This window comes from Ceratotherium simum, chromosome 4 (genome assembly GCF_057802395.1).
Source record: "Ceratotherium simum simum isolate JZ-2026a chromosome 4, ASM5780239v1, whole genome shotgun sequence".
In the NCBI taxonomy this organism is placed as follows: Eukaryota; Metazoa; Chordata; class Mammalia; order Perissodactyla; family Rhinocerotidae; genus Ceratotherium; species Ceratotherium simum.
This window is the reverse complement of record NC_141903.1, coordinates 27,420,479-27,447,176: the sequence shown is the minus strand read 5'-3', so window position 1 is coordinate 27,447,176 and position 26,698 is coordinate 27,420,479. Positions and strand designations below refer to the sequence as shown.

Sequence of the window (26,698 nt, the reverse complement as noted above, 5' to 3'; positions counted from 1 at the left end):
CTGTGTCTGTGCGTGGGGAGGCAGGAGAGTCCAGGAGATGGCGGGAGAGGAGGCTGACCCAGACTGCGCCAGGCCTCGTCGGCCCTGGGAGGACTTTGGGTTTTGGTCAAGGGCAGTGAGAAGATGGGGAAGGCTTTTAAGCAGGAGAGGGAGTGTCTAACCCTGGTCTCAGCTCTGCCCCCGGCTCCCTGGTGATGGTGGGCAAGCCCCCACCCCTCGAGGATGGAGCTTTGGCGCTCTCCTCCATCGTCTACACAGCAGCTTGTCCCCTGGGCTTCCTGAATCCATAAGGACTCTCAAAGGTACTAGCAGGGCAGGAGGGTGTGGCAGCAAAGAATTTGGCGGTTAGGTCTGGATTCACATTCTGCTTAGCAAAGTCTTACCTCCCTGAGCTTAGCTTCTTCATCTGTAAAATGGGGGAATACCCACCTTGCTGGGCTCTCATGTGCCACTCAGGCGTTCTGAGTGGTGGGTTCCATCTACTTGGGGGGAGTGGCTTCTTAGTCTGAGGATTCAAATTAACCTCATACAACCCTTAAATGGCCCATGAAATAGTGTGTATGAATAATAGGTATGAGTGTGTGAGTATGGGAAAATATAGAATTTATGTGCAAAATATAATGTTGCCATATTTCTAATATGTAGGAAAGAAATAGAAATTTGGCTTTTTGTGTATTTGTTTTTTGCCAAGCTCATAATGTTAAATTCACTCAGGTTAAATTTGAGTATGATGGGCTGCCACTGTATGGTTTTTAGTTAATAAAAATGGAAAACCTGATTAATTCACTCTCTCATAATTCCTCCCACTTCAAAGCCCAGGGCCCTGGCCGGCTGTGGGGGTGGAGAGCGTGCAGGGGGTTCCCCAGGGAGCCTAGCGTGGGAACCACAGGGCCAGATGGGCCGTGAGGCCCCTCCCGGCTCCCACGCTGTGTAGCAGCCCCAGCAGGGGCAGTTGTGGGTTGAGCGTTGCTGAGTCATCTCTCTCTCGGTGGGTCGTGTGTTGGCTGACAAGCCGAGGCTGGTATGCTGGTGGCGGAGTCCTGCCGGCCCGGGTTCTTGGGGAGCTGACTTCAGCCCCGACCTGCTGGACTCGGGGGGATCCTCAGCTGCCCCGCTGCCTTTCCACCTGGTCCCCTCCCTGCTCAGAACCCCCAGGAGCCGACCACCTCCAGGCTGCCCTTCCTGGGTGGGAGTCCTGCCTCACGGGCTCCCTGGCATGACAGCAAGGCTGCAGGCACCTCTTGGCTGAAGATGTGAGCCGGCACCTTGCTGGCCCATTGAGTGTGACATTTCCTTAAATGCCACGAAGGGGCTGCCTGACCTTCACTCTCCTGCCAAGACCCCCTTTCTACCGCTTTCTGGGTTATTTATAACAGTGTTAACAGGCAAAAGGGCTTCTCAGCCGAGCCCTGGCCCAGCTCCCTCGGTCTCTCCTGCCAACCGGAATAAGAAAGAAGTTAACAGAACCCAAGAACACGGACAGTATAGGACCCCACAGAACACCTCCTGATGGACTGTGCCGGGCACTTTTCTTTTTAGGTCTCGGGCCCTTTTTTATATTTACTTTTATTTTATTGTGGTAAAATATACGTAACATAAAATTGATCATTTCAGCCATTTTTAAGTGTACAGTTCAGCAGCATTCACAATGTTGTACAACCATCACCACTATCCATTTCCATCCCTTTTTCATCATCCCAAAGCTGAGTACTTTTTCATCCATCCCACACATGAGGATGGCTGGCTTGTGCCAGTCCCCCCTCCCCTGCACCCCGGGCAATTCAGATTTGAGGAAGCCCCACAAAATGTGGCGAGGAAGGAAAGCACCTGCCAGTTTAAGATTGCCACAACGTGAGTGGAATGCCCGTGGTCGCCCCTTTCAGCTGCGTGGAATGGACACATTTCCCAGGGCAGCTGCAGCCTTCTGCCTTCCTTCCCTTTCGGGAAAGGGATCGGAACGGGATGGGATGTCCTCCTGCAGAGAGACCCATGAATCTGCTCTAATCTCTCCTCTTAAGCAAAATCTGTTCATTTAGCAAACTTCACTCCTTTCATTATAAATAGGGCAAGTGTTTTGCAACTCACTTCAAAACTGAATGCAACCCCAGTCTGTCAGACCGTGCCTTTGAGAAAAACGTAATAATAGTTCCTCACATACGGACGGCTCATTAGAATTTTCCCAAACACTTTCTCGTCCAAAATACCTCATTGGACAGGGCTGGGGTAATTCCACAGCAACTGGAGTATTATGGGCCCCATTGTAGAGATGGGGAAACTGAGGCCCCACAAAGTGAAGTGATCTAGGACATGATCTGATCTCATTTTCGTGACCTGCACATACAGTAACGTTTTCATCATCTCCTTCCACCCAGACCAGGACTAGCGTGAGGTGAAAGAGACACTTGGCTGAGGCACAAGATTTAAGGAGATGCCAAAAAACTCGATAATCAAGATAAATCATATTTTCTTATTATTACTATTTTATTGAGGTCATAATAGTTTATAACATTGTGAAATTTCAGGTGTACGTTACTATTTGTCAGTCACCATATATATGTGCCCCTTTACCCCTTATACCCACCCCCCAATCCCCTTCCCCTCTGGTAACCACTAATCTGTTCTCTTTGTCCATGTGTTAGTTTAAGATAAATCATATTTTAATGCAACATTTAAAAATAATAACAATTGATGCCAAAATATCCATGCTGAACAAAATACCAAATCTTTAAATAAAGGCAGGAACAGAAGTGTGCCTTGCAGAGCCACCTAGGGCCTGCGGCAAATGGACAAGTCAGGATGACTGACCCTGTGTTTATTTAGAATTTTGATATTCTGCTCATCATGGATTTTTTTGCATTAATTTAGATTTTTTTCACAATATTGCATTAAAATGTGATTGGTTTTGATGACTGAGTTTTTTGGTGCCCAAAATGAGTGCCTCCCTCACCTCACCCTCATCCCAGCCCTGATTCCACCTTCTGATCTCTGTGCACTGCTGTGACAGAGGACCCCCGTCCCCGGGTCCCCAGGCCTCAGGTCCTCGTATGCCAGGGCCTTTCCACCACGCCTGAGTGTCAAGAGAGCAGCTGAGGGTGGCATTTGATCCCTGCATCTATTTTTGTGCCTGCCCTTCAGCGACTGATAAACTGTTGCTCTCAGTAGGGCTGATGTGTTGAAACGGTGAGCGTCGATGTCAGGTGGTTTGTGTGCTGCATATCTGCATTCTTGACCTCGCGAGGGGGCCTGGAACCAGGAAAGACCAGGAGCTCTCCGCGGTTTTGTCCCCACAGAGTTGGACAAAACTTGAAATAGTTATCTGGTAACTGAGGCTGCCAGGCAAGTTGGCCTTGTCTTCCATACTGGGGCTGTATGGAAAAAATGTCCCTGTTGCGTTCTCTTGCTTTTGTGTACCGCCCTTTACAGTTTACAAGGTACTTCCACATTTATCTCATTTTGTTTACTGAGGACCTACTCTGTGCTGGGCATTGTGCTAGGCACTGGGGAAGCAGCAGGAACAAGACAGACATGGCCCCCCCTCACATGGAGCTACTAGCTAGGGGAGTACACAAGGAGATACATGAAAAATGAGGAGGAGTTCTGGAGAGGGATGGTGGTGATGGTTGCACAACAGTGTGGATATAGTTGATGCTACTGAATTGCTCATTAAAAACGGCTAAAATGGACAAAGAGAACAGATTAGTGGTTACCGGAGGGGAAGGGGGTTGGAGGGTGGGCATAAGGGGTAAATGGGCACCTATATATGGTGACTGACAAATAATAACGTACACCTGAAATTTCACAATGTTATAAACTGTTATGACACCAATAAAAAAAGAGTTAAAAAAAATGGCTAAAATGGTAAATGTTACGTATATTTTACCACAATTTTGAAAAATCCTGGGAAAAAAGAGGGGGGCTGGCCCCGTGGCTTGGCGGTTAAGTGCGTGTGCTCCGCTCCTGGCGGCCCGGATTTGGATCCTTTGGATCCGGGCGCGCACTGATGCACCGCTTGTCCGGCCATGCTGAGGCGGCGTCCCACATACAGCAACTAGAGGGATGTGCAACTACGATGTGCAACTACGATGTACAACTACTTACTGGGGCTTTGGGGAGAAAAGCGGGGGCGGGAAGGAGGAGGATTGGCAGTAGATGTTAGCGCAGGGCCTGTCTTCCTCAGCAAAAAAAAAAAAGAGGAGGATTGGCATGGATGTTAGCTCAGGGCTGATCTTCCTCACCCCCCCAAAAAAAGGTGGGGGGGAAGTATCAGAGAATGAAGAGTGCTAATTGAGGAAATTACAGGAGGGTGATGGGTAAGAGAGAGGCGGGCGGCCACTGCAGGATGCAGTGGTCAGACAGGCCCACCTGGGAGGGATACTTAATCTGGGATGGGGATGATAAGGGACCAGCCACACGGAGATGAAAGAGAGAGGAGGCTTCCAGGCCTGGGGAGCTGCCAGCGCAGAGGCCCCCAGGGTGGAAACTCAAGCTGGGCAGCGGTTCCATGAGGGAGCTGATCTCTGGAGACCGCAGAGGCGGCATGACTCTCTGTACTAACAGGTAAGGAGCCAGGGCCAGCTCTGCCTCCACAGATCTTAACAACAGATAGGGCACATACTTCACGGTTATAGAGCGCTGTCCCTGCCACTCTCCTTTGAATTCAAGAGGCCTTTGAATTCGAGTGCGTAAAATTGACTACAATTGTAGGTGAACACAATGTGCGTCTTACCCTGCCCCTAAACACCTTCATTCGCTCGCTCACTCGCGTCACAGAATATACTTCAAACTTTTATTGTTTTAAAATAAAAAATGAAACACACACTGCCTTCCTGGGCCTGGGGCAGCCTGTGCCTGCTGAAAGGCAGCCCCCAGCGGGTGCCAGGGTCTCGGCGGTCGCAGTGGGGAGGGGGATAGCTGATGGCACCCTCTGAGACCTCAGTGCCAGGGGAGGGGCATCTGGGCTCTGCTCAGCCACCTGCCAGGACACTCAGGAGCTGCTCCACCTCAGGTCACCTCACCCAGGCTCAGCTGTGAGAGACTTTACAGATCTCCATTGGGCAAAGGGCTGCTTGGAGGAAAGATGACTAAGGTAACACCCGCCCCAGGAGACCTTCTCTTCGTTCTCTTCCTTGCCTTTTAAAGAGGGAAGGATCTAACACAGAGGTTTTGATGTAGGGGCCACAGCTGTTGAGGAAGTGGCCTGTCATTTCAGAACGAGTTGAATGGGGGACCCTGGAGATCCCAGTTTGTCCTTACCCTGCCAGGAGCTGGCTATGTGGGTCTTGGGTGACTCCCGGTTCCTTCTCTCTGGAGCCTAATTTCCTCATCTGCAAAATAAGACATTAGTCTATAGGAGTGTTTCTACAGACTCTTCCAGGGCCCAAAGCCCTGGTGCTGTGTGATGGTAGTCCATCAGAAGGCTTATTTCCTGCTCCGTGGAGGCGGGAATCCAAGCACAAGAGTTACCTTCTTAGCTGATGAGAGTGGGTACTGGAGCTGGGAGTGGAGGGCTGCAGAGAGGAATTCCTAGGAAAAAGTCAGTGAAAGCACAGAACCGTAAAACAGACTACCTAACATCGTGTTTTTATGAGGCCATATACATGTGCATTCATTTTTGCCAGGCCTTTGCCGTAAAACTGCTGTGGTGCCGGTGTTGAAATCTTGGCCATCTCTCCTGCACGGTCCACGCCCACATGCCAGGGCTCCTATTTCAAGATTGAGGGGTCATTCAATTGGATCAAGAATTTAGACTCAGGTCAAGCAATCTGAGTGCAGAATCCTTCCAGATCCTTGCCAGTTTCTCCTAATCTTTTACTATTATCTCACCCCACATAATTTGACAGCAGGCTTGTTTTTTTGGTAACTCAACTTCATTGAATCCTTCCATAGCCTTCAACTTAGTTTCCATTGAAATCTCTTCTTTTGTACTCATATTTTCTATTTATGGACCATTTCATTAAGTTTTATAATTACAGTACAGGTTTGGGGAAAAACACAACTGATTCCCAGTAAACAAACAACCCGGCTGGCGGGAGCAGACACACGGGTGACCTAGAGAGTCCTCTCCGAAGCTCTAGGGTGCCTTGGCGTTAGTAAAGGACATTGCTACAAGAGATGGAGAGTGTTGGTTAACCTGGCTGGTTAGTTAGGTGGAGGCTTGTTAGGGCAGCTTCTGTTGTACCAAAGGCCTGAGAGGGCCTGGTTAGGATTAGGTTTGGCTGCCAGTAACAGAAAAATCCCCAAATGACCGAAAGTTCAACAAGCTCCAAGTCCACTCCTCTCTCACATCCTGAGGTAGGTGTCCAAGGGACGATTTGGCAAGTCATAGCGTCAGGGACCCCAGCCTCCTCCATCCTGCTGCCCTGCCTACCATGCAGAGCTGCCTTCCTGAGGTCACTGGTCCTGGTCATCCTCCCTGGTTGGCTGGGTCTGGCCTGGCCTTGTAGCCCAGTTCTGAGCCCTGGACCCTGTTTTGCTCTCTGGGCTGGAGAACCCCCTCTCACCAGACCTGGTGACCTCTGTCAGGTCGCCTTACCCTAAGCCCTGAGCGGGCAGCTGCAGGACTGGGGCTTAGGGCCCTGTGGTAACGGGCTGAGCATCACTGAGTTGGTGCTCGGCAGGCCTGGGGCCAGAGGCTTCCGTGGAAAGGGCCTTGAGTGTTTTGGTGGGAGATTCTTTCAATGGTCTGGTTTATCTCTGAGTTCAGTGTTTTGTTCTTTTAGGCTGGGCTCAGAGCTCCTCCATTTTCTACTTCTTTCTGGAGCTTGACTTTGTGTCTTTGGCTCCTGAGTCTTATTTCAGAAGATGCTGTAAGTATTTCTGTAGGGACTAAGATCAATTACTCTTCCTACTGTTCTCCTAGAAGCCTCTTTAGGAGTTCTGTACTAATTTGGAAGACAGCGGGAAGATTAGATTTTTTTTTTAATGTAAGAGAGATGAATTAGTCATAACTTTTTCATTGATAGGTGACAGAAACTCCAACTGGCATGTAATCTAGAAAGGGAACTTATTCGCTCATGAAACTGCAGAGTACAGGGAATAGATTGGCTTCAGGCACAGCTGGATCCAAGTGTTTAAATTATTTTATCAGGAATCCATCTCTCTCTGCTTCTTGGCTCTGGATACCCCGTGTTGGCTTCATTCTTGGGCAAGCTCTTCCCAGGTCGTGGCAAAGATGGCTGCCAGCCTCCCCAGAATTAAATTCAGCCAGCTGAGCCCCCTTGTCCAAATGCTCCCGCAAGTTCCTGGTGTTCACTCTGACCCACCCCTGAACCAGTTGAACCAGTTGTTGTGGTCTCTGGATGAAGCATTGTATTAGCCAGACGGTGCTTACCTGGACCACCTGGGTGGAGGTAAGGGGTGGCTTCCCCAAGGAAAGTCAGTGGGCTGCCACCCTTAGGAAGGGGCATGGGTGGGAGGCTGGCCAAATAACAGATGGGAAGAGAAGAAAACATTGGTGTAATGAAATGGCTTTGTGGGGACTTGGTGAATACTTACCTCACTTCCTTCCTAGCAGGCAAGTGGAGGCACGGGGTCATGAGTCTCAACAGGCCGGGTCTCATTGATTAGTGGTGGTGCTAAGGCTCCATGTTGAGCAGCCTCGGGGATCAGCAGGAAGTAGAGCTGTGAGCAGTTAGTAGAATCCGCCACAGTTATGGAGGGAGGAAAGGTGACCCTAGTGCCAGGTACCAGCCACCCTAGCAGATCTCACTGCTGGTCTGGGCATTCCTGACAGCAATTTAAAAGGGAAAGCTTACTTCTGACCGTCAAATACAACTTCTTGTCAGGGGAGGAGGCTCCAAGCTGGTGGTAGTGCTGTACTTAGGGTGTCCAAGATGGCGATCAAGAAATCTGTCAGGCCTGGGTGGGGGCCCACTTCCCCACCATCTCAGGCAGGCCCTGGGAGAAGCAGTGTGGTCCTCCTGGCAAGGCAAGACTATTCCTCCAACAGAAACCAGGAGTGATGCTAACACTGGGGTTAGGGGGCTGATTGAGGTTGAAGGAACACAGGATTGGGAGAGCCAGTAGGTTTAGGACTGAGGGGAGGGGTCAGAAGACAAGTTCATGAAGCCCTGATCCTTCGAGAGCCCCAGTTTCCCATCAGTCAGGTGGGGATGCTGACCACTGACTACCTCCTGCATCCTGTACCAATGAGCCCACAGTTACGAACGTCACTTGAATGTCAGCTGTAAGTGCTGTATTGGTGACCACCATTCGTGGGATGTCTGATGCACGCTAGGCTCCTGACCTACGTTACTTTATCTTTATAGGAAACCTGTGAGGTAGGATTCTTTTTATTATCTCCATTTTTGTCAGTAGAAACGGGTGGCAAAGGTTAGGTCCTGGCCTCAGAGGATTAGTGTTAGTAGCAAAGCCAGAGCCTTTTTGTCCCCCTTGTGTATTTCATTCCATTCCATTCCAAGACAGTCCTCTCTGCACCTTTGTCTCCCCTCTATAAATTCATTGGTTCATTTATTTATTTATTAAAGGCTGAGTTCTACCTAAATATTTCTCCAAATCCTATGTGGATCTGAGAAACTAGAGAAGTACTGAATTGTATCAAATGCTTGAGCGAGAGGGGTCCACAGGGTCTGTCTGTTTGATGTTCTCTTTTCTAGAGGGAGCAGTGAGAACCCGAGAAGGGAAATGACCCACTGGATGCATTGTGAGTACAGACAGGCCCAGAACGCGAGCTCTGTCCCTGCGGCCACCCCTCCCGCTTCCTTCCACTCAGTCGCTCTGAGAACGTGCTCTGGGCCAGGCACTGAGCTAGGCAATTTGCTGATTGTCGTCAGGAAAGTGGAGCCATCAATTTTTCCTGAAGATGCATTCTTTCTTAAGCAGGGAATCGATTTCCAACAAGATACACAGGCTTCCGATGAAGCCACTTATGTGAATCTGGACAAAACAGCATTAATCCACGGCCAGGGGCATTTATCGCCATGCCCCTTTCAGTTGCAGGTGTGGTGTTGCTGGAGGAACGGGCACTGTAGGCTCAGCAGCCAGATGGGGGTCCCACGCCGGGGTGCGAGCAGACCTATGGTGAGGGGCCCGAGGGCACCATCCACATGAGGCCAGTGCAGAGCTTGGCTCATTTGACCCAGACCTGTCCCTGTCGGCCACGAACCTGGCGTATGACTTTGGTCTTTACTAGCCCTTGTCCGAAGCTCCGTCTCCCCATCTGTAAATGGGAATAAATGGTCTTGAAAGTTCCTTCTGCCTTTCAAAAGCAGGATGTCAGATGATGGCACAGGCATTTCTAGGGAGTGAAGAGACTTGGGTTTGAATCTCAGCTTCAGCTTTCTAGGACCCTGGGTACTATGGGTGGAACTGTGTCTGCCAAAAAATGATGTGCCCGAGTCCTAACCCCCCCTACCTCAGAAGGTGACCTTATTTGGAGACAGGGTCTTTACAGAGGTGATCATGTTAAAATGAGGTCATTAGGGTAGGCCCTAATCCAGTATGACCGGTGTCTGTATTGAAAGGGGAAATTTGGACACAGACAGGCATTGAGGGAAGCTGATGTGGAGAGACACTGGGAGAAGACGGCCATCCACAACCAAGGAGAGAGGCCTTGGCCAGGTCCTGCCCTCACAGCCCTCAGAAGGAACCTACCCTGCCAACACCTTGGTCTCGGACTTGCAGCCTCCGGACTGTGAGGCAAGACATTTCTGTTGTCGAAGCTGCCCCATCTGTGGTGCTTTGTTCCTGCGAAGGAATACAGGTGATCTCTGAGTTTCCTGATTATAACATAAAACAACCTGCCTGCAGGGTTGTTTTAAGACTCTGATGAGAGGATACATATAAGGCACTTAGCATGGCCCTCAGCGTAGAGTAAGCACACAATAATAGTGGCTATTAGTCCTGTGTGGTGGGGCCACTGGTGGGGCCTGCAGAAGTCAGCCAGTACAGGACAAGACGGCCTCAAGTCAGACCTTCCAAAGAGAACTGGGTCACCCGAGGCGCCCCTTCCAAAGCCTCTCTAAATGTGGAGAAGGCCAGAGAAATCGCTATAAATATGGAGAAGTTCTTAATTGTTTCTAGCGAGAGAGTGGCCTCTGCCCTGACAAGGCCGCGAAGCTGGAGTTTCTTTATTTTTATGTCCCGGGTACTTTGAGTATGTTGAGCTGCTATGGGTGATCAATAAGTGCAGTAGTCATGGCCATTTTATGGGCATTTTGTAAAGGAAGTGGCATGTTTTTGATGGGAAGGACACTCACTGGATGACCCTGAGCAAATCCATTACCCTCCTTGGGCCTCAGTTTCCATATCTGCAAAGTGAAGAATATAGACCAACCAAGTCAGGAGTTCTTAAGCTGCGTCTATGAAGGCCTAGAAGTTAAGTATAAGTTTTGTGCGCACATATGCATTTTGGGGGAGAAATGTCCATAGCTTTTGTGTGGTTCTTGAAGGGGAGTTGACGTCACGTGGACAACCTCTCAAGGCTGCTGGTTCCTGGCTGGTCTGGGATTCTGGACACTGATTATAAGGTTGTTTCTAAGCCTCAAGAAGCAAGTCCTACAAAAGTGGCTGCTCTGAGTTACTCGGATGAGAGGGATCAGGAACATAGAGAAAGAGCTCCCCAGAGAGCTTATCACTGGGGGCTTTGTTGGCCAGGTAGGCCCCAGCTGCCCAGCACCCTTGTGTCTCTGCTTTTGGCCCTCCCTCCTGCTCCACAGGCCCTAGGTGATGTCTGAGTGGTGCCTCCCAGCCCTGCTGCCTGCCCCTCTCCTGGATGCTACATCAGCCTAACTCATTTGCCTGCTTCTGTGCTGGCCCCACCTCCATCAAACTTGGAATAAAACCCAAATCTCTTACAATCCCTACCTGATCTGGCCTTCACCTGCCTCTCTGAAGGCATCTCCCATCCACCCCACACCCTGAGCTTCAGCCTCCTGGACCTTTGGTCAATGCCTCTTGCTCTAGGCTTGGTCCACACTTGGGTTTTGCCTTTGCTGGGCCCTCTGCCTGGAATGTTCTTCCCCGTGTCTTCCACTGCCTGGCTCCTCCTTCAAGTCTCAACTCAGATGTCAGCTCCTTCAGGAAGCCTTTCCTGATCCCACCATCTAAGATAGATTCCCCTCCCTCTGCTGTCCTCCATCAGTGTGCTTGGTTTGTTTCCTTCGTAGCATTAACACAAACTATAATGAAATATTTATGTGTTTCCTTCCCCCGCTAAGAGGTCAACTCATGGAGGAAAGAACTGAGTCTTATATGTCACAGTGCCTGGCTTGTAGCAGCATTTAATAAATCCTGGAATGCACCCACTAGCATCGCTCAAACTAACATGAATGACAATACCAAGTGCTGGTGAGGGTGTGGAACAATTGGAACTCCCACACAGCTGATGGGAGTGTACAAAGGTACAAACACTTTGGAGAACAATTTTGCAGTTTTTAGAAAGTCGCACATACACTTAGCATATGACCCAGCAATTCCACTCCTAGTTACCCAAGAGAAATAAAATAAATAAAAACAGATGTCCACACAAAGACTTATACACAAATATTACAGACTTGTTCATAATTGCCAAGACCTAGAAACAAACCACCTATCCATCTAGAACAGGCAAGACTACTGCATCCCTCCTCCAGTCTGTAGGGTAAGGAGGAGAGGGAAGCCCCCGAGAGGCAGCTGAGACTCTACCGGAGTGTTCCCTGCGGCGGTGACAGTTGAGTGGTGGTGACTAGTAGTTGGGGTGTTGGGCGGGGCGGGGAATAGTCAGGGGCTTGGTTGGGTGTGGGGTTACCTTGGGGACCCAGAGCTTAAAACAGCACCTGTGTCCCTCATCTTCAGATTCCCCAGTTGCATTCAGCACCAAGAGGACAAGAGTTTGCCCATTTTACCCCTGGCTTAGCCCGGCCCCCAGCACAGCGCCTGGCCCCGGGTGACACGGTGCTCCGTATTCATGGTTGTTGAATGCATGTGGGTTGGAGAAACACTGAGCAGATGAGGACAGGGGTGATTGGGATGTCCCTGCAGACAGAGACTTGCCGGGCACCATGCTGCCTGGCCCGAGAGCAAGGGACCAGCCACTTGAGAGAACCTGGCGCAGCCGCTGCCCGTGCGTGCAGGATTCTTGCAAAACGCCAATTAAGACATTTGACCCAAATTCGGATAAAAGCCTTTTTCCTGTGTCAAGTTGAGCTAATAATATACATTTATTCATAATTTATGAGGCCTAGTAAGTGGGAACAATTAAGGAAAAGGCCTGGGCAAAACCTATTTCTCTTAAGTGTCACACAGCCCTTTTCTGTTCCCTGAGGCAGTTTCACCCCCTCTGCCTGCCATGAAGCACTGTTGTTTTTATTATCTTTTTTATTTGTTAGCGTTACTGTTAGCTGGCGTTTAGTGAGCACTTACCGAGCCCAGCTCTCACGTTGCCTCGTGTAATCTTAACCATGTGAGGCGGTGGTGTCCCATTATACAGGTGAGACAGTGGAGCTTCAGAGAGGTGAAGGGACTGGCCCAAGGCTGCACAGCTGGTGAGTGGGGATTATGATTCAGGTCTGCCAGAGCCCAGGCCAACCTTCCTTATCACTGTGGTGCTCCGTTTCTGTGTCAGCCTCCCAGCTCGGGCTATTTCTGAACCCACAGAGCGGCATTTCTATTGGTAACTGTTAAACTTGGGAGATTAAGGTGAGAACGTAATCGCCCTCTGATACAGTTGGTCCTGGGTTAGGCCTGAGAATCTGCATTATTTCTAACACATTCCCAGATGATGCTAACGCTGCCAGTCCTGGGACCTCACTTTGAGAAGCACTGGTTCAGTCAGTGCTGTTACCAGAGTCCTCCTTGACCCCCTCCTATCCCACCCACAACTGTCAGGTGGGTTTATGGCCTTCCAGACCTTTTCCTGTGTGTTTGTATATGTATTATCATACGTCAAGAAATGTGTAGCTTGATTTGTTTAATTCTCTTTACACACGTGGGATAATATTGTACCTGCTGATATTCTGCAATTTAGTTTTTTATTTAACGTATCTTAGAGAACATGTACATCTGCTTCATTCTTTTTCAACAACACCATAGGATTCCATGATACAGATGTAATAATTTTATTTATCTATTGTCTGCTTATGGGTGGTCCTCCACATTTTAGACTTTACAAATATTCCTATAAAATCCCTGGGAAGATGAGTGAGTGTTTTTCCAGAACATAGTAATCACTCAATAATGTCAGCCATTATCATTGCTGTTTTTAGTTGTTTCATTCTTAATATCAAGGGATTGTTGCCTTCAGAAATCCTCTTTCAGGTGGGGGCAGTTATGGAAAGGAGTAGCTCTCTATTCACAGGCTCTAATAAAGTTTCCAACAAAACATTTCTGGTAAGAGAAAAGAAGTGCTATATGGGCAGGGCCTTGAGGGATGTGTAGGAGTACAGAGGAGGAGAGAGAGCAGCAGGCGGGATTGGTACTGCCAGGGCCTGGGGCTTAGCTCCCAGTAGATTCAACAGTTGAAAGAGGGTGGGGCCGATTTTTCCATTTCTTGGTCACTTGGCAAAATCAGGGCTTGGCCAAAGGCAGCCGAGGGTCCAGGCTGGCAGCACCATGAGTAAGAGGGTCCCTGCTTAAGTCTAGCCAAGCTCAGCTCTGACCTGTCTCCCTGCTTCGTGTCTCCTCAGGGTGGGGAGTCCGGAGAGGAGCAACTCTGCGCCGACTTTCCCGAGCTCGACCTCTCCCAGCTGGATGCCAGCGACTTTGACTCGGCCACCTGCTTCGAGGAGCTGCAGTGGTGCCCCGAGAGCTCGGAGACCGAACCCAGCCAGTACAGCCCTGAAGACTCGGAGCTCTTCCAGGTATGTCCCCCGAGCATCGCCGAGCCTCTCTCTGCTCCTGAACGCCTGGCTCTGCCCTGCACCTCCTTCTGCACTGGCTCATGCAGAGAAGTCTCGTCACCACCAAAGCTCTGGGGACCCTGCCTCTCGTCCTGCATATGCGCCTGAACTCGGGCAGCTCCCACCCTCACGCCAGGCCTGCGTTGTGACCTCTCCAAAGTGAGGGCTGGGAAGAGCTGCTCTCTCTCTGCCCCGCAGTCAGAACCCAGGCCCTCTGTGGGCCAGGATGAGCTCCAAGTCCTCCCTTCCCTGTATTACCTCATTGAATTCTTATCCCCACCCTGTGAGGCAGGTGCATTAGTTCCCCATTTTACAGATGAGGAAACTCAGGCTTGGAGAGGTTAAGTAACGTGCCTGGGGTGATTTACCTAGTCCGTGGCTAAACTAGATTCAAACCCCGTCTGCCTGCTTCTGAGTCCCAGGGCTTTATAACCATGATGACACCGTAATGGGAATGACTCACTCTTATTGAGTGACTGCTTGGTGGCAGGACTGTCCCCATTTGTGTATATTAACTCACTTAATTCTCTTAACAACTCTCAGACATCAGTACAGTTATCTCCATTTTTCACTTGGAGCCTGGAGGTCCCGTACAAAGAGGTGGTGCCGAGCACACAGTGCGTGTATATGCCTTGCTCACCCCCGTGTTCCCGTTCCCGGCCTCGGAGGCACGTGATGGTTGACGTTTCCTTTAAGAAGGCCTCTGAGACGGACTAATAGGATGTGGATGAAATAAGATTGGCCGTGTTGAAGCTGGGTGATGGGTACATTCGGATTCATTATTCTTTCCTTGAAATATGCTGCCCCATAAAGATTGGAGGAAGAAGCCATAGCTCTCTGTGCCTGTCTGGCAATATCATAATAATAATAATAGTAACAATAACATACTGTGTGCCAAATGCCGTGCTGGTGCGCCATGAGCATTATCTCGAATAGTCCTCCTGACGGATTCTATCGTTCCTTCTAGAAATGTTTCTGGAGCTCCCTCTGTGTTTCAGGCAGTGTGTTCATCAGTGGAATCTAGAGTGGAGAGGGGAGACTGATCCTCGATCAGTTAACACGTCAACAGTGGTCACTGTGACATGGGCACAAAGCGACTAAACCTGGGATAAGAAGAGCATCTGAAGACTGGGTGGTCGGGAAGGCCTTTCTGAGGAGGAGATGTCTCAGCTGAAGGATGAGAAGGAGCCACATGAGGATCAAAGAGCAGGGACAGAGCTTTCCCAGCAGAGGGAGCAATAAGTCAGAACCAGGAAGCAGGAAGGGTTGCTGGGTTGGGGAACAGAAGGGCTGGAGGGTGGTAGGTAAGGAGAAAGTGCTAGGAGATAAAGTCGGAGAGGTGGGCAGGGTCTTGTGGGCCATCGTAAGTTGTTTGGATTTTTCCCCAAGACTATTGTAACCTGTAAGTAAAGGACTATTAATAACTCATTTTACAGGTGAGGAAAGTAAAGCTCAGAGAAGTTAAATAACTTACCCAAGGCCACACAGCCAGGAAGGGTCAGGGTGAAGACTCTAACCCAGGAACCCATACCCCTCACTGCTGCACCGTCTGCCAACCCTATGAGGATCGGCAGGGCCAGGCTCCGGTTCTCGCTCCATCCGGGAGCCTCCATTCTTCATCTGAACAGTGGGGATGAGACCTATGCTATGCTGCTCCCTCCCTCAGAGGGGGCCAACTTCCAGAAAATGCTTTCAGGTTGTGGAGAGCTGATGAGTGAGAGGGGTTTAGATGCTGTGTGGAGACCGTCCCCACCTAAACTTACAGACCCTCGCCTACTCAGAGACTGGCCAGACCCCCTGGCAAGCTCCTGCCAAGGTCCTACTGTGTGCGTGTAATGGTCTCAGAGACAAATCAGCCTGGCGCGGCCCCCCGGCCCCCAGCCCAGCGAGGGAAGCAGCATCCTCACAGATGGTTGCGACTGTGGCAGAACTCTGCCTGCCCAACCCCTCTCCCCTTCGTGGACTGCACTCCCCACTGCTCTCCCAAGATGAGGCCATCTCCACCCGTCACACCCCGATGCACCTCTGTGTGTGTGGTTATGGGATTGGTGCCTGATCCCCACCCCACCGTCGTAAACCCCATGAGTGTAGGGGACGTGATGGCATTGTGCATTGTTACGTGCCCAGGGCTCCACACAGAGCCTGGCACTTTCTCCAGGCTTAATAAATATTTATCACATGAATACATCCTTCGATGCCCAGCTCTCATGTCAGCATCTCCTAAGGCAGTTGCCCAGTCACTTCCTCTCCTGGGTTCCCATCTCATGTGCACCCGTGTCCTTCAGACTTCAAGCTCCTTGAGGACAAACAGCATTTTATTCGTCTCTGAGGTCCTCGCACATTGTAGAGACTCAATCACATCTGTGGAATGAAGGAACTGACTGTAATATTTTCTTTCCTGCCAAGGACCAGACATGACCCATTCCAAAAACCTTGAGCTGGGATCCAGGGGCCATAGGTTCTAATCCTCCCTCTGCCGCCAGCTGGGACAGTTTCCACATTTGGCCAATAGGAATGATAGAGCCGTGTTCTAGCAGTGCAGTGGCACCATTGCTGTGGAGACAGACTGGGAGAGTGGAGAACAAGCTACCATTACAGGGTTGACAACTCCTCAGGGGTAGGGACAGTGCCTTCCGTTTCTCTGTATGCCCGGAGCCCTAGGGCCAGGGCCACAACAGCCACTTAGTAAGTATTTTTGGAGGAAGCATTTGGCTGTTCTGTCACACTTCGCTGTGTGGCCTTGGGCAAGTAGCTCCCTTTGGTTGGGCCTCAGTTTCCCCATGTGAGGAATGAGGAAGGAACATGGATTCCATCAGTGGTTCTTAATCTGTTGCGGGGAGAGTCACTGGTTTCTTCTAGACTCTGATGAAGTCTACAGACCTACGCCCAGAAAAAAGAGGGGAAAAACTGAATTCATGGGTTTCTTAGACTCCAGTTAAGCCTCTTGGACAGCAGAGGATTTCTGAATGTTCTTTTGATGGCCTAAATTCTGTTCTGTGTCCTTCCTTCAGGCTACTCTAGGCCCTCAAAATGAAACATTTTTCCCTCAGATGTCTTGAAGACTCCTTTTCCTCCAGTTGAGATCAGCTCAGGAAGGTTGGGGGTGGGGTCGAGTCTATTAATATCCCTTCCTCAGCTGATTAACTCTGCATTAATTTGCACTCCGTTTCCAAGCAGAGCAGGGAGAGACAAGCTAATGGGCCCGGGAAGAGGAGAGGGGTGGCATGGCTCCCTGTGATGGATTATCCTAGGGTGCTGATGGGACGACGCTGTGGGCAAGGAATGGCCTTTCTTGTCAGCCAGGGTCAGGGCTCCAACCCTACCTGGCTGTTCCAGAGCAGAGCAGCCTAGGGAGGGCTGAGGAGAGAGGGGAAGGCCTTGTGTTAGTCATTTGGTTTTACCCAACCTGTTGGGTGCTTCTTGAGATTTCTGCCATTTTGTGTTCATTTTATCACGGTGCCTGGCACACAGTAAGCCCTTGACCCCCGCCCCCCACCACCGTGACCGACTTGCTGTGTGACCTTGACAAGTCTCTTTCCTGCACCTTCATTGCCCCCACCCCAAAAAGTATGGCAAGTAGGTTTCCTTGTGAGCACCAACTGTGATGGATAGGCAGTGTTACCTGGAGGGTCAGGTTAAGAAAGATGCTGGTGTGGAAGGAACTTGAGCCAGAGTAGGTTAGTGATATGGGGGAGGGTCGCAGTAGGCCACATGTTTGCCATTCCTGGTCACTGTGTGATCCCTGAGGGCCCTTCCAGCTCTGATATTTGTGATAATTTGTAATGTCTCTGGGCCGTGCTGCTCTCCCTGTGAAAGGGGGATTTCTCATTCCATCCAGTGCTGATGACTGACTTCCCTCCAGAATGTGTTCTGTGAGACACTAATCTCAGTCTCTCCCTGTCGTCAGAGTTCATTGTTTGGTTCATTCCTCTTTCCATTCAGCACATCTGCCTCGGTGCCTCCCATGCCCCAGGCACTGAGCATTTTCCTCACGACTTCCAGACTCAGCCTCCCTCATAGCCCCAGGAAGGAGGCCGGCCAGGGATCATGTTCTCCCGCTTACAGAAAAGCAGCAAGAGTTAGAAGAAGCAACGAGTCGCCCAAGATCACCCTGCCGGTGGCAGAGCCCACGTGGTCAGCCCCAAGAGTGGTCATTGAGCCCCAGGTCCCAAGATCCTAACTCCCCATCAGGCTGGTCAAATTGCTCTGGGAACACAGGGTTGGGGGTCTGGCCTGAGGGTGGGGGTAGGGGAGAGCCAAGTGAGCCCCACTGCATCCTTGAGCCAGAGTCCAAAGGCCTGGATCTGCCCTTGGGCCCCCATCCCTGGGGCTGGTGTCAGACCCCACCAGAACCTTCTTTTGACCTTTCTTTTATTCTTAGCTCTGTTCCAAAAATTACAAATGTGTTTGTTCTCTTCTCCCCATGTCCCCCCTTCGAATTACTCAGCTGCTGCTCCGGCTGCAAGGCCTGGAACAGATTTAGTGCAGCCAAAAGGCTGTCACGAGTTGCGTATTTCAGAGGAACTTCCTGAAGAAAGGATAAACAGCCTGACCTGGGATGGGAAAGAGTGCTGGGGGAGGCATCATGTGACAGAATGTGCCTCCTGCCAGAACAAGCCCAGCAACCAGGGTTGTCTAAATGAGGCCTCACGTGGAAGCAGTGTGATCTCTGGGCATGGGGGCCCATGGGCTGGTGTCTGGGTGGGCCAGTAGTGTGCATGCTGACCCTCATGTTGTAGATCTTAGACATCAGAGAAGGAAGAGTCTTGGTCCATCTGTGCCTAGTGTGCTCCGTGTAAGTCCTGCCTCTGCCTTGGATTTTCTGTGTGACCCTGGACTTGTCAGTCAACCTCCATGAGCCTCAGTTTCCTCAAGTGCAAAATGGAGATTAGATGAGTACCCTCTTGTAGAGGTTGTTGTGAGGTTTACCTGAGGCAGTATTTACTAAGCCTTTCCATTCCTCTCATCAGCCAAGTTCTTTGTCCCAGGCCTACACACTAGGTTTCCCCTCTACGTAGAATCTTCTTTCCTTAGCCCTTTGCCTGGCTGGTGCTTTCTCATCTTTCAAGCCTAAGTTTAAGTGTCAGCTCCCCAGAGCAGCCTTCTTTGACCACCCAAAATAGCCTGTAAATCTTCACTGCATTCTTATTCTCCATCACAGCTTCCTTTTATCTTCTCAGCCTTTCTCACTCTCTGAAATGATCTTGTTTGTTTCCCTGTTTAACTGTCTTCTCCATGGAGGGTAAGCTCCATGAGGGCAGTGGCTGTACCAGTCTTGGCATGCTGTATCACCAGTGCCCAGACAACGCCAGGCACAGAGTAGCCATTCAGTACGTATGTGTTAGGGGAAGGAACACATCGTCATCACCATCACCATCACCATCATCATCACCATCATCATCATCATCACTATCATCATCATCACCATCATCACCATCACCATCATCATCATAGCAGGAATCATGGTGTAGTAATAGTAATAATAATGAATGCTTATTATGTGCCAGGCACTATTTTCTAAGCATCTTACATGTGTTAACTCATTTAGTTCTTAAAGATAACCTTATGAAGTAGGTACTGCTGTTATCACATTCGATAGTTGAAGAAACTAAATAACTTGCCTAAGGACCACAGTTGATAAGGGTGGGATCTGGGATTCAACCCCTGCTCCAGAGCCCAAGCTCCTAACCTGGTTAACCTCTCCATGAGTGAATGAGGCGAGCAAGCCTGGGAACGGGCAGGGAAATGGTAGCTGTTTTATTATTGCTGTGATTGTCACTGTCATGGTCAAATCATGAAGCTTGCAGCCTTTCCACTGCCTGCCTGGGCCACAGGGTCAGAGAGGCTGGGACCTGCAATGGGATGCTGCCACCAGTGGCATAGACCAGCCTCAGGGCTGTGTCGCAGGGGTTGGATGCAGGAGGCTGTCATGTGGGGCTGCTGTCCTTGGTTGAGGGGACAGGTGTCTCTCAGGTGGACAGCCCTGTGCCTGAGGTCACACGCTGATGGGCAGCAGAGCCCAGACTGCGACTCCCAGGGCAAGGCCCTTTCCATTATCACCTGCTGCCTGCTCATAAACTTCTGTGATTCTTGGAGTCAGTTCTGTGATTCTTGGGCATCTGCTATCCCAGCAATACTGAGAGGATCTGGCGGGGGAGGGATCTGAGAGGGTCTGGCAGGAGGGTGATGGTGGTGCGGCTCTGTGTGTGGAGCAGCTTTCTACCGTGAAGATGGCTGAGCCCAAGGTGTTGACTAACCGTGTCCCCTCTCTGCCTCTCTGCTCCACCCACGCTCCTCACTTCAGATAATCGACAGTGAGAATGAAGCCCTCCTGGCAGCGCTCACCAAGACCCTGGATGACATCCCTGAAGATGACGTGGGTCTGGCCGCCTTCCCGGCCCTGGATGGTAGAGATACACCATCCTGCACTTCGCCTGCCCCCTCATCTGCGCCCTCCAGCCCTTCCCTGGAGAGGCCCCCAGCCCCAGCCCCTGAGGTGGATGAGCTCTCGCTGGTGAGAACCTGTTTCCAGCTGAAGTGATGGTGGTGGCCTGGGATATGGTGTCTGGTTGTAGGGTGGTAGGCGCGGGGAGACCAGCTCCAGCCCCTGCAGGGGTCTGCATGCATCCCTGGCCACAGGATTCACGGCAGACAGCCTGGACTGGGTGTGGGAGGCCTTCCTTTTCCTACCTGTACAGCCGGACTAGCCACGGAGGCTTCACCTGTACTCTGTGGGCCTTTGGGATTTCATGGATTGGCTTTAATTGTGTGTTATACCCATGAAATTAGGTGCAAACATTTTCCTAAGGATTATACATGCACACGCAGTAAGGACTCAAGGAGGAGACGTGGACAGTTAAAAGCAAAACCTCAAACCCAATTCACAATTGCTTTTTCCTTCCCCAGACGTAACCATGGTTACTGATCTGTTGTGTGACTTTCCTCTTCCATCTTTTATTTTTTACTACAAAAAGGAGCCTCCATTATACTCTGCTCTGCGCCTTGCTTTTCTCAGTCAACTGAGAAACTTACAGACGAACACAGGTAGCTCTGTTTCATCCTTTGTGTTGGCTGCATAGCGTTCCTTTGTAAGGATATGCGGTCACTTGTTTAACCAGCCCTCTGGTTGATGGACGTTTGTGTTGTTTCGACTCCTCTCTTGTTCCAGTGCTGCACTCACTGTCCTGCTACAGGCCTTTGCCACGTGTAAGTGGATGAATTCCTAGAAGTGGAATTCCTGGGTCTATGGATACGTGATTTCTCAGTTTAGACAGATACTTCCAGATTGCCCTCCAAAGAGGTTGGACCGGTTTATACTCGCACCAGCAAGGTCAATGCTGTCTGTGTGAGTATATGTGGAACGTGGACATGCGAATGTGGAATTGCAGCTTTCTGGGGAGAAGGTCTCAGCTTTCATGAGATTCTCAAAGGGGTGTAGACCTCAAAAGTTGCTGAAAGCAGTTGCCCTTGGCTCAGGCTGAGGGTGCCGGAAGCTGAGAGGTCATGGGGTGTGAAGTCCATCTTCACTCGGCCTGTCTTGGGCTCCTCACCTTGGTCCCATCGTTCCTGGGGGCTGATGAAACTCAGCTGGAAAAGCAGAGACTGTCGGAGCTGGGAGGGGTCTGAGGGCTCTTGGGTCCTGGAGAGCTTGAGCTCGAAAGGCTTGGTGACCATCAAGCATATCTCTGGGGAAGCTGAGACCCAGAGTAGAGAGGGCCTCTCCCGTGGTCACACAGCAAGTTGGTGTGCCAGCGAAGACTAGAACCCAGGTGTTCTGACTCCTGGCCAGGGCCTCTTTCCTTCTTTCCCGCTGCCTTCAAGTTCCCCAAAGCAGTGTGAAATGTCTAGTAAGCCCTACTATGTGCTGGGCACAAGAGTGTGTTCAGATGTGGCTCCTGCTGATAGGGGTCCTGCTTCCTTTCAGACTGGAGTCAGACTGCCTGGTTTGAATCCCAGTCCCACCAATTAATGCTTGTGTGTCCCTTGGGCGCCTAACCTCTCTCTGACTCAGCTTCCTGATCTACAAGACGGGGTTAATAGTGGTGCCTGTCTCACAGGCTGTTAGGAGGAACACAGCAGGCGATACATGTAAAGCACTCAGAACAGCCCCTGGCACATAGAAGTTGCTCAATAAATGCTATCTAAGTCATAGTTCTGGCACAACCATTAGTAGTAGTAACAACAAGAGGAATTCTCGCTGCCGTTTCTGTACAGGGCTCTGGAAAGGGACCAAAACCCAGGAGAGGTAGAGAGCGCCCCCTGCTGGTTCCTCTGCTTATTTGGTTGTTATTAATAACAGAGGTGTTGTTGAGCACTTCTGTTTCAGGCTTTGTGCTGGGCACACAGAAAACAGACTTACCATCTAGACCATCTAGAGCATACTGATAGACTTCTAGAAAGGCCCTGAGAAGTTATCCAGACGCCCGGTTCTTAACCTGGAGTCATGGATCCCAGAGAGTCCTCCAGTGGACTAATGGGGACCCATGGACCTCTACGTATCTGTGCATTTTTCTGAGGTCAGCAGCTTCTATTGTAATCTTAGAGGGACTCCTAAGTCAAAAAAGGTGGTTCAGATCCAGTCATTTAGTCTACCTGCCCCTGTTATACCAATGGAGAAATTAAGGCCCAGAGAGGGAAGGGACTCGCCCAAGGTCTCAGTGAGTTGGGACTGAGCTGGATCAGAACCAGATCCCTTCCCTCCAGCCCAAGGATCTTTTCCTGTCCGCGTCAGAGAATCACAGACATGCGTGTGCTGGTGTGAGGCGGTGGGGATCCTCCAGCCCCTAGGGGAGTGTGGAATGGCCTTTTCTTTGGCACTCCTTGCTGGGGTGACCTGGGGGGCATGTCCCCCAAGGAAACACTTGGTGCTGCAGCAAAAGCCCTTCATGCTTCCCGACTTGTTCTTAGCCCCGGCTGGTAGGATCCCTGGTGGAACTTCCAGGTGCTCTTAGCTCCCTGCTCTCTCGGCTGGGGTACACTGCACTTGCCCTCCGGGTGCAGAAGTGTAAGAGTCTCAGCAATTTTTATAGAAAAATTAGAAAAGCCAGACGAGCTTAAGTGTAGTATGCTTCCCCTTGTGTAAAAACAACTGGGTGGGTTGGAGGTGACATGTACATATATATTCTTGTATGATTGAATCCCACCTCATCACCGGGTCGCAAGAAAGTGGTTAATAGTAGTTGCCTCTAGGAGGGAGAAAGGGGACCTTGGGCAGGAGGGAAACTTGCTTCTAATTGTCCACCTGTTAGTATTTGTGGTATATATTTTTTTCACCATTTACAAGTATTACTTATTTAAGAAATTAATTTTTTAAAAATCAATATGAATAAGCAAAAAAAAAACCAAAAGAGAAGTCAGCTGGAATCCCACACCAAAGAACCGCTGTGGGACCTAACCTTCCAGATTGTGTCTGTGTGTGTGCATGTGTACATGTATGTACTCCAAGTATATACAGAGTGCCCCCATAAAGTGTCTACATCATATTTTAACAGTAGAATGGGCAGACATTACTCGAGATCTGTTTGGGTTTCTCAAAGTCGTACATATTCTTCTTGGGTTATTAACTCTGAGAAGGATTTACATTTTATTGGGATACTTGTGTGTGTTTGGGATTGTTAGACAATCTGCTTCTATACTTCACATATGGAACACATTCTAGGTTGTTAAATGCCACGGCCCTGTGATGACCCGGGGTCAGGGTGTGGTCAGTCCCGAGGGTCTAGCTCTGGGTCTTGGCCTCTCCCTGTCATGCTCTTCTCTATGTCTTCTGGCTGTGGCTCAGCCCCAGCTCCTCTCCTCTCTGCTTCTCCTGCAGCTACAGAAGCTCCTCCTCGCCACATCCTCCCCGACGTCAAACTCCGACACCCAGAAAGAAGGGTCTGCCTGGCGCCAGACAGGCCTCAGGTCTAGAAGTCAGAGGCTGTGTGTCAAGGTATTTCTGCACATGCCCCAAAACCCACCCGGACCCCCAGGTGGCCTCTGGGGCTGCAAACTTCAGCTCTTGCTAGGGAGGATCAAATTCAGTCCACTTCCAGTGACCCTCCTTGCTCCTCACAATGCCTTGTAGCTGGTGTGCTGGACACTTCTTGAGACCAGGGCCAGTTTGGGGTTCTAGAAGGAGCCCTGGACTTTCTCACACACTTCCATGTTGCAGGCACTGTGTTAGACTATGGGTGAGAGCAGGGACGGGGAAGATGTGGCTGCCTTCAGGGGCTCATTCATAGGGTGATAGAGTGAACCATAAGATCCTCACCCGTTGAGGAGACCACAGCAGGGAGCTTGGGTTTCTTTTGGGGGAAGCCATTGGAGAGTTGAGAGCTCTATCACGTACACCCAGGGGTGAAGCAAGTCCCTTTTCCTCCTTGGGCTCCATCTTCTGAGACTTCCAGGAGAGGCTTAATAGGTGATTTCCCAGTGTTCCTGTTACTCAAAGCCTGCATCAACCCTTCCCGTTTTGTCCCTGGACACTCCTGCAGGGGACTGTTGCATACCATCCCACACCCTCGAGGCAGAATCAGGATGGCATCGTCTCAGAGAGTGGCTCAGTGTAGGAGCCTCTCCCCTGCCTGGGCTCCCCTCGGGTTGGCCCCTGCCCCTGTGCCCCCTCCCTGCTTGTCCTGGCTGACCTCTCAAAACAAAGGTCCACCCCTCGTGTTCCATTCTGTCAGCGGGCAGCAGCTAAGCTCCTTTGTGAGCCAGCTCCCTGTCCTCTGGGAAGCCAGGAAGCACCCCAGGGAAGTGAGACCCACCTGACAGCCATTCCAGCCCCAGCAAAGAGACCATTGCACTGGGAGGAAAGCCCCCGCGTGGACAAGTCGGGGCAGATAAGGCTGAAGAGAGATGTTAGCCGGGGCCAGATTGCAGACAGCCCCAAATACCTGGCCAGGGGGCCTCCCCTTTATCCTATGGGCACTGGGAAGCTACTGAATTTTTCTATTCTTTTTTTTTTTTGACAGCTTTAGGGAGGTGCCACTTACATATCCTAAAAGGCATCTGTGTTAGAAGTACAATCAATGATTTTTAGTAAATTCACAGAGTCATGCAGCCATGACCGCAATCCAGTTTTAGAACATATCCATCATCCCAGAAAGATCCCCTTGCCCCCGTTTACAGTTAAGCCCTGTGCCCACGCCCAGCCCCAGGCAACCACTAATGTACTTACTGGCGCAATTGCTGAAGGCTGTAGTGCAGGGGAGCAGGATGGGCAGGGCAGGGCTTTGGCAGTGAATCTGGAGGGGGTGAAATCCGTGGCTGGATGGCCTGTTAGGACACTGGTCATTCCTTTGTTCCATCACCTGAGCACTGCCAGGTGCCAGGCTCTGTGCTGGCAGCTGGGGATAAAGTGGATGAAACCTGGCAATTCCAGTGATCCGGGTAAGACACGCTGGGCCCTGCCAGTGGCTGCAGGGGTGGGGCAGAGGGCAGGAGCAGCGTGGGCCTCACTCCTCACTCTGGCCTCTTTCCCTCTCTAGATGGACAGCACCCAAGACAAGAAGGTCCCCACGACGCAGTCTCAGAGCCGGAGTTGTACAGAACTGCATAAGCACCTCACCTCCATGCCGACCTGCCCCCAGGCTAAAGCACGCTCCCCAGATAGGGGCCTGCAGCCGCCACCCACCCTGAGCCCCCGGCTCCCTGCCAAGGAGGATGAGGAGCCGGGTGAGGACTACCCGAGCCCCCAGGCAGCTCCAGCCTCCCCCCGGGACTCCCCAGCGCCGGGCAGGGCAGGCCCCGGCGGCCAGGTCTCCCAGGAGGACATGCAGGCCATGGTGCAGCTCATTCGCTACATGCACACCTACTGTCTCCCCCCGAGGAAGCTGCCCCCACAGGCCCCAGAGCCAGCCCCCCAGCCCTGCAGCAGCCCCTCAAAGCAGATCAGACCCCGGCCCCGGTCCCAGCACCCTTCCAAAGCCACATGGGCTGAGTTCTCCATCCTGAGGGAACTTCTGGCTCAGGATGTCCTCTGTGATGTCAGCAAACCCTACCGCCTGGCCACGCCTGTCTACGCCTCCCTCACGCCCCGGCCCCGGCCCAAAGATGGCCAGGCCTCCCCTGGCCACCAGTCCCCCGTGGAGGAGGTGAGGGTCGCAGCTTCGCCCAAGAGCACCGGGCCCAGACCCAGCCTGCGCCCCCTGCGCCTGGAGGTGAAAGGGCACGTCAGCCGGTCTGCCAGGCTGCAGCGGGAGGAGGAAGAGGAGGAGGAAGGGGAGGAGGAGGAGGAGGAAGAAGAAAAAGAGGAAGAGGAGTGGGGCCGGAAAAGGCCAGGCCGAGGCCTGCCGTGGACCAAGCTGGGGAGGAAGCTGGAGAGCTCGGTGTGCCCCGTGCGGCGTTCCAGGAGACTGAACCCCGAGCTGGGCCCCTGGCTGACGTTCACCGATGAGTCTGAGTCGCGGGTCCCGGCGGAGCCCCAAGGAGCTCTGCCCTCGTTGCGCTTGGCTCCTGGGGCCTATGACATGGAGGGGGAGCTGGGCAGCCCCACGGACGAGGACAGTGGCCAAGACCAGCAGCTCCTACGGGGACCCCAGATCACAGCTCTGGAGAGCCCCTGTGAGAGTGGGTGTGGGGACACGGATGAGGACCCCAGCTGCCCGCGGCTCTCTTCCAGAGGTAGTTGGAGTCGGTGGTCTGCAAGAGAGGGGGCAGGGATGGGGTGTGCATACCCCACTGCGCTGGGAGCCAGGAGCCCTGTGTTGGGCAAGTCCCTTCCCCTCTCTGGCTCTCACCATCCCTTTCTGTACAATGGGCCAGTTGGGCAGATCTTCAGGAATCACCCAGACATCTCTGAGTTTTTCATCATGCAGGGGCCAGGCGCCACTTAACGAACAAGGAGCCAGCTGCCTGCCTTCACGGGGCTTGTGTTTCAG

General features: G+C 51.4%; 1 protein-coding gene across 1 annotated transcript in view; it reads left to right on the top strand.

Moving 5' to 3' along the window:
- PPARGC1B (PPARG coactivator 1 beta) overlaps nucleotides 1-26,698 on the top strand; it is a 111,155-nt gene that overhangs the window by 64,322 nt on the left and 20,135 nt on the right. The window contains exons 2-5 of the mRNA XM_087429582.1: nucleotides 13,623-13,796; nucleotides 20,140-20,349; nucleotides 23,650-23,766; nucleotides 25,307-26,441. Of these exons, the coding sequence (XP_087285708.1) occupies nucleotides 13,623-13,796; nucleotides 20,140-20,349; nucleotides 23,650-23,766; nucleotides 25,307-26,441 (1,636 nt within the window). The remainder of the gene's footprint in view (nucleotides 1-13,622; nucleotides 13,797-20,139; nucleotides 20,350-23,649; nucleotides 23,767-25,306; nucleotides 26,442-26,698) is intronic.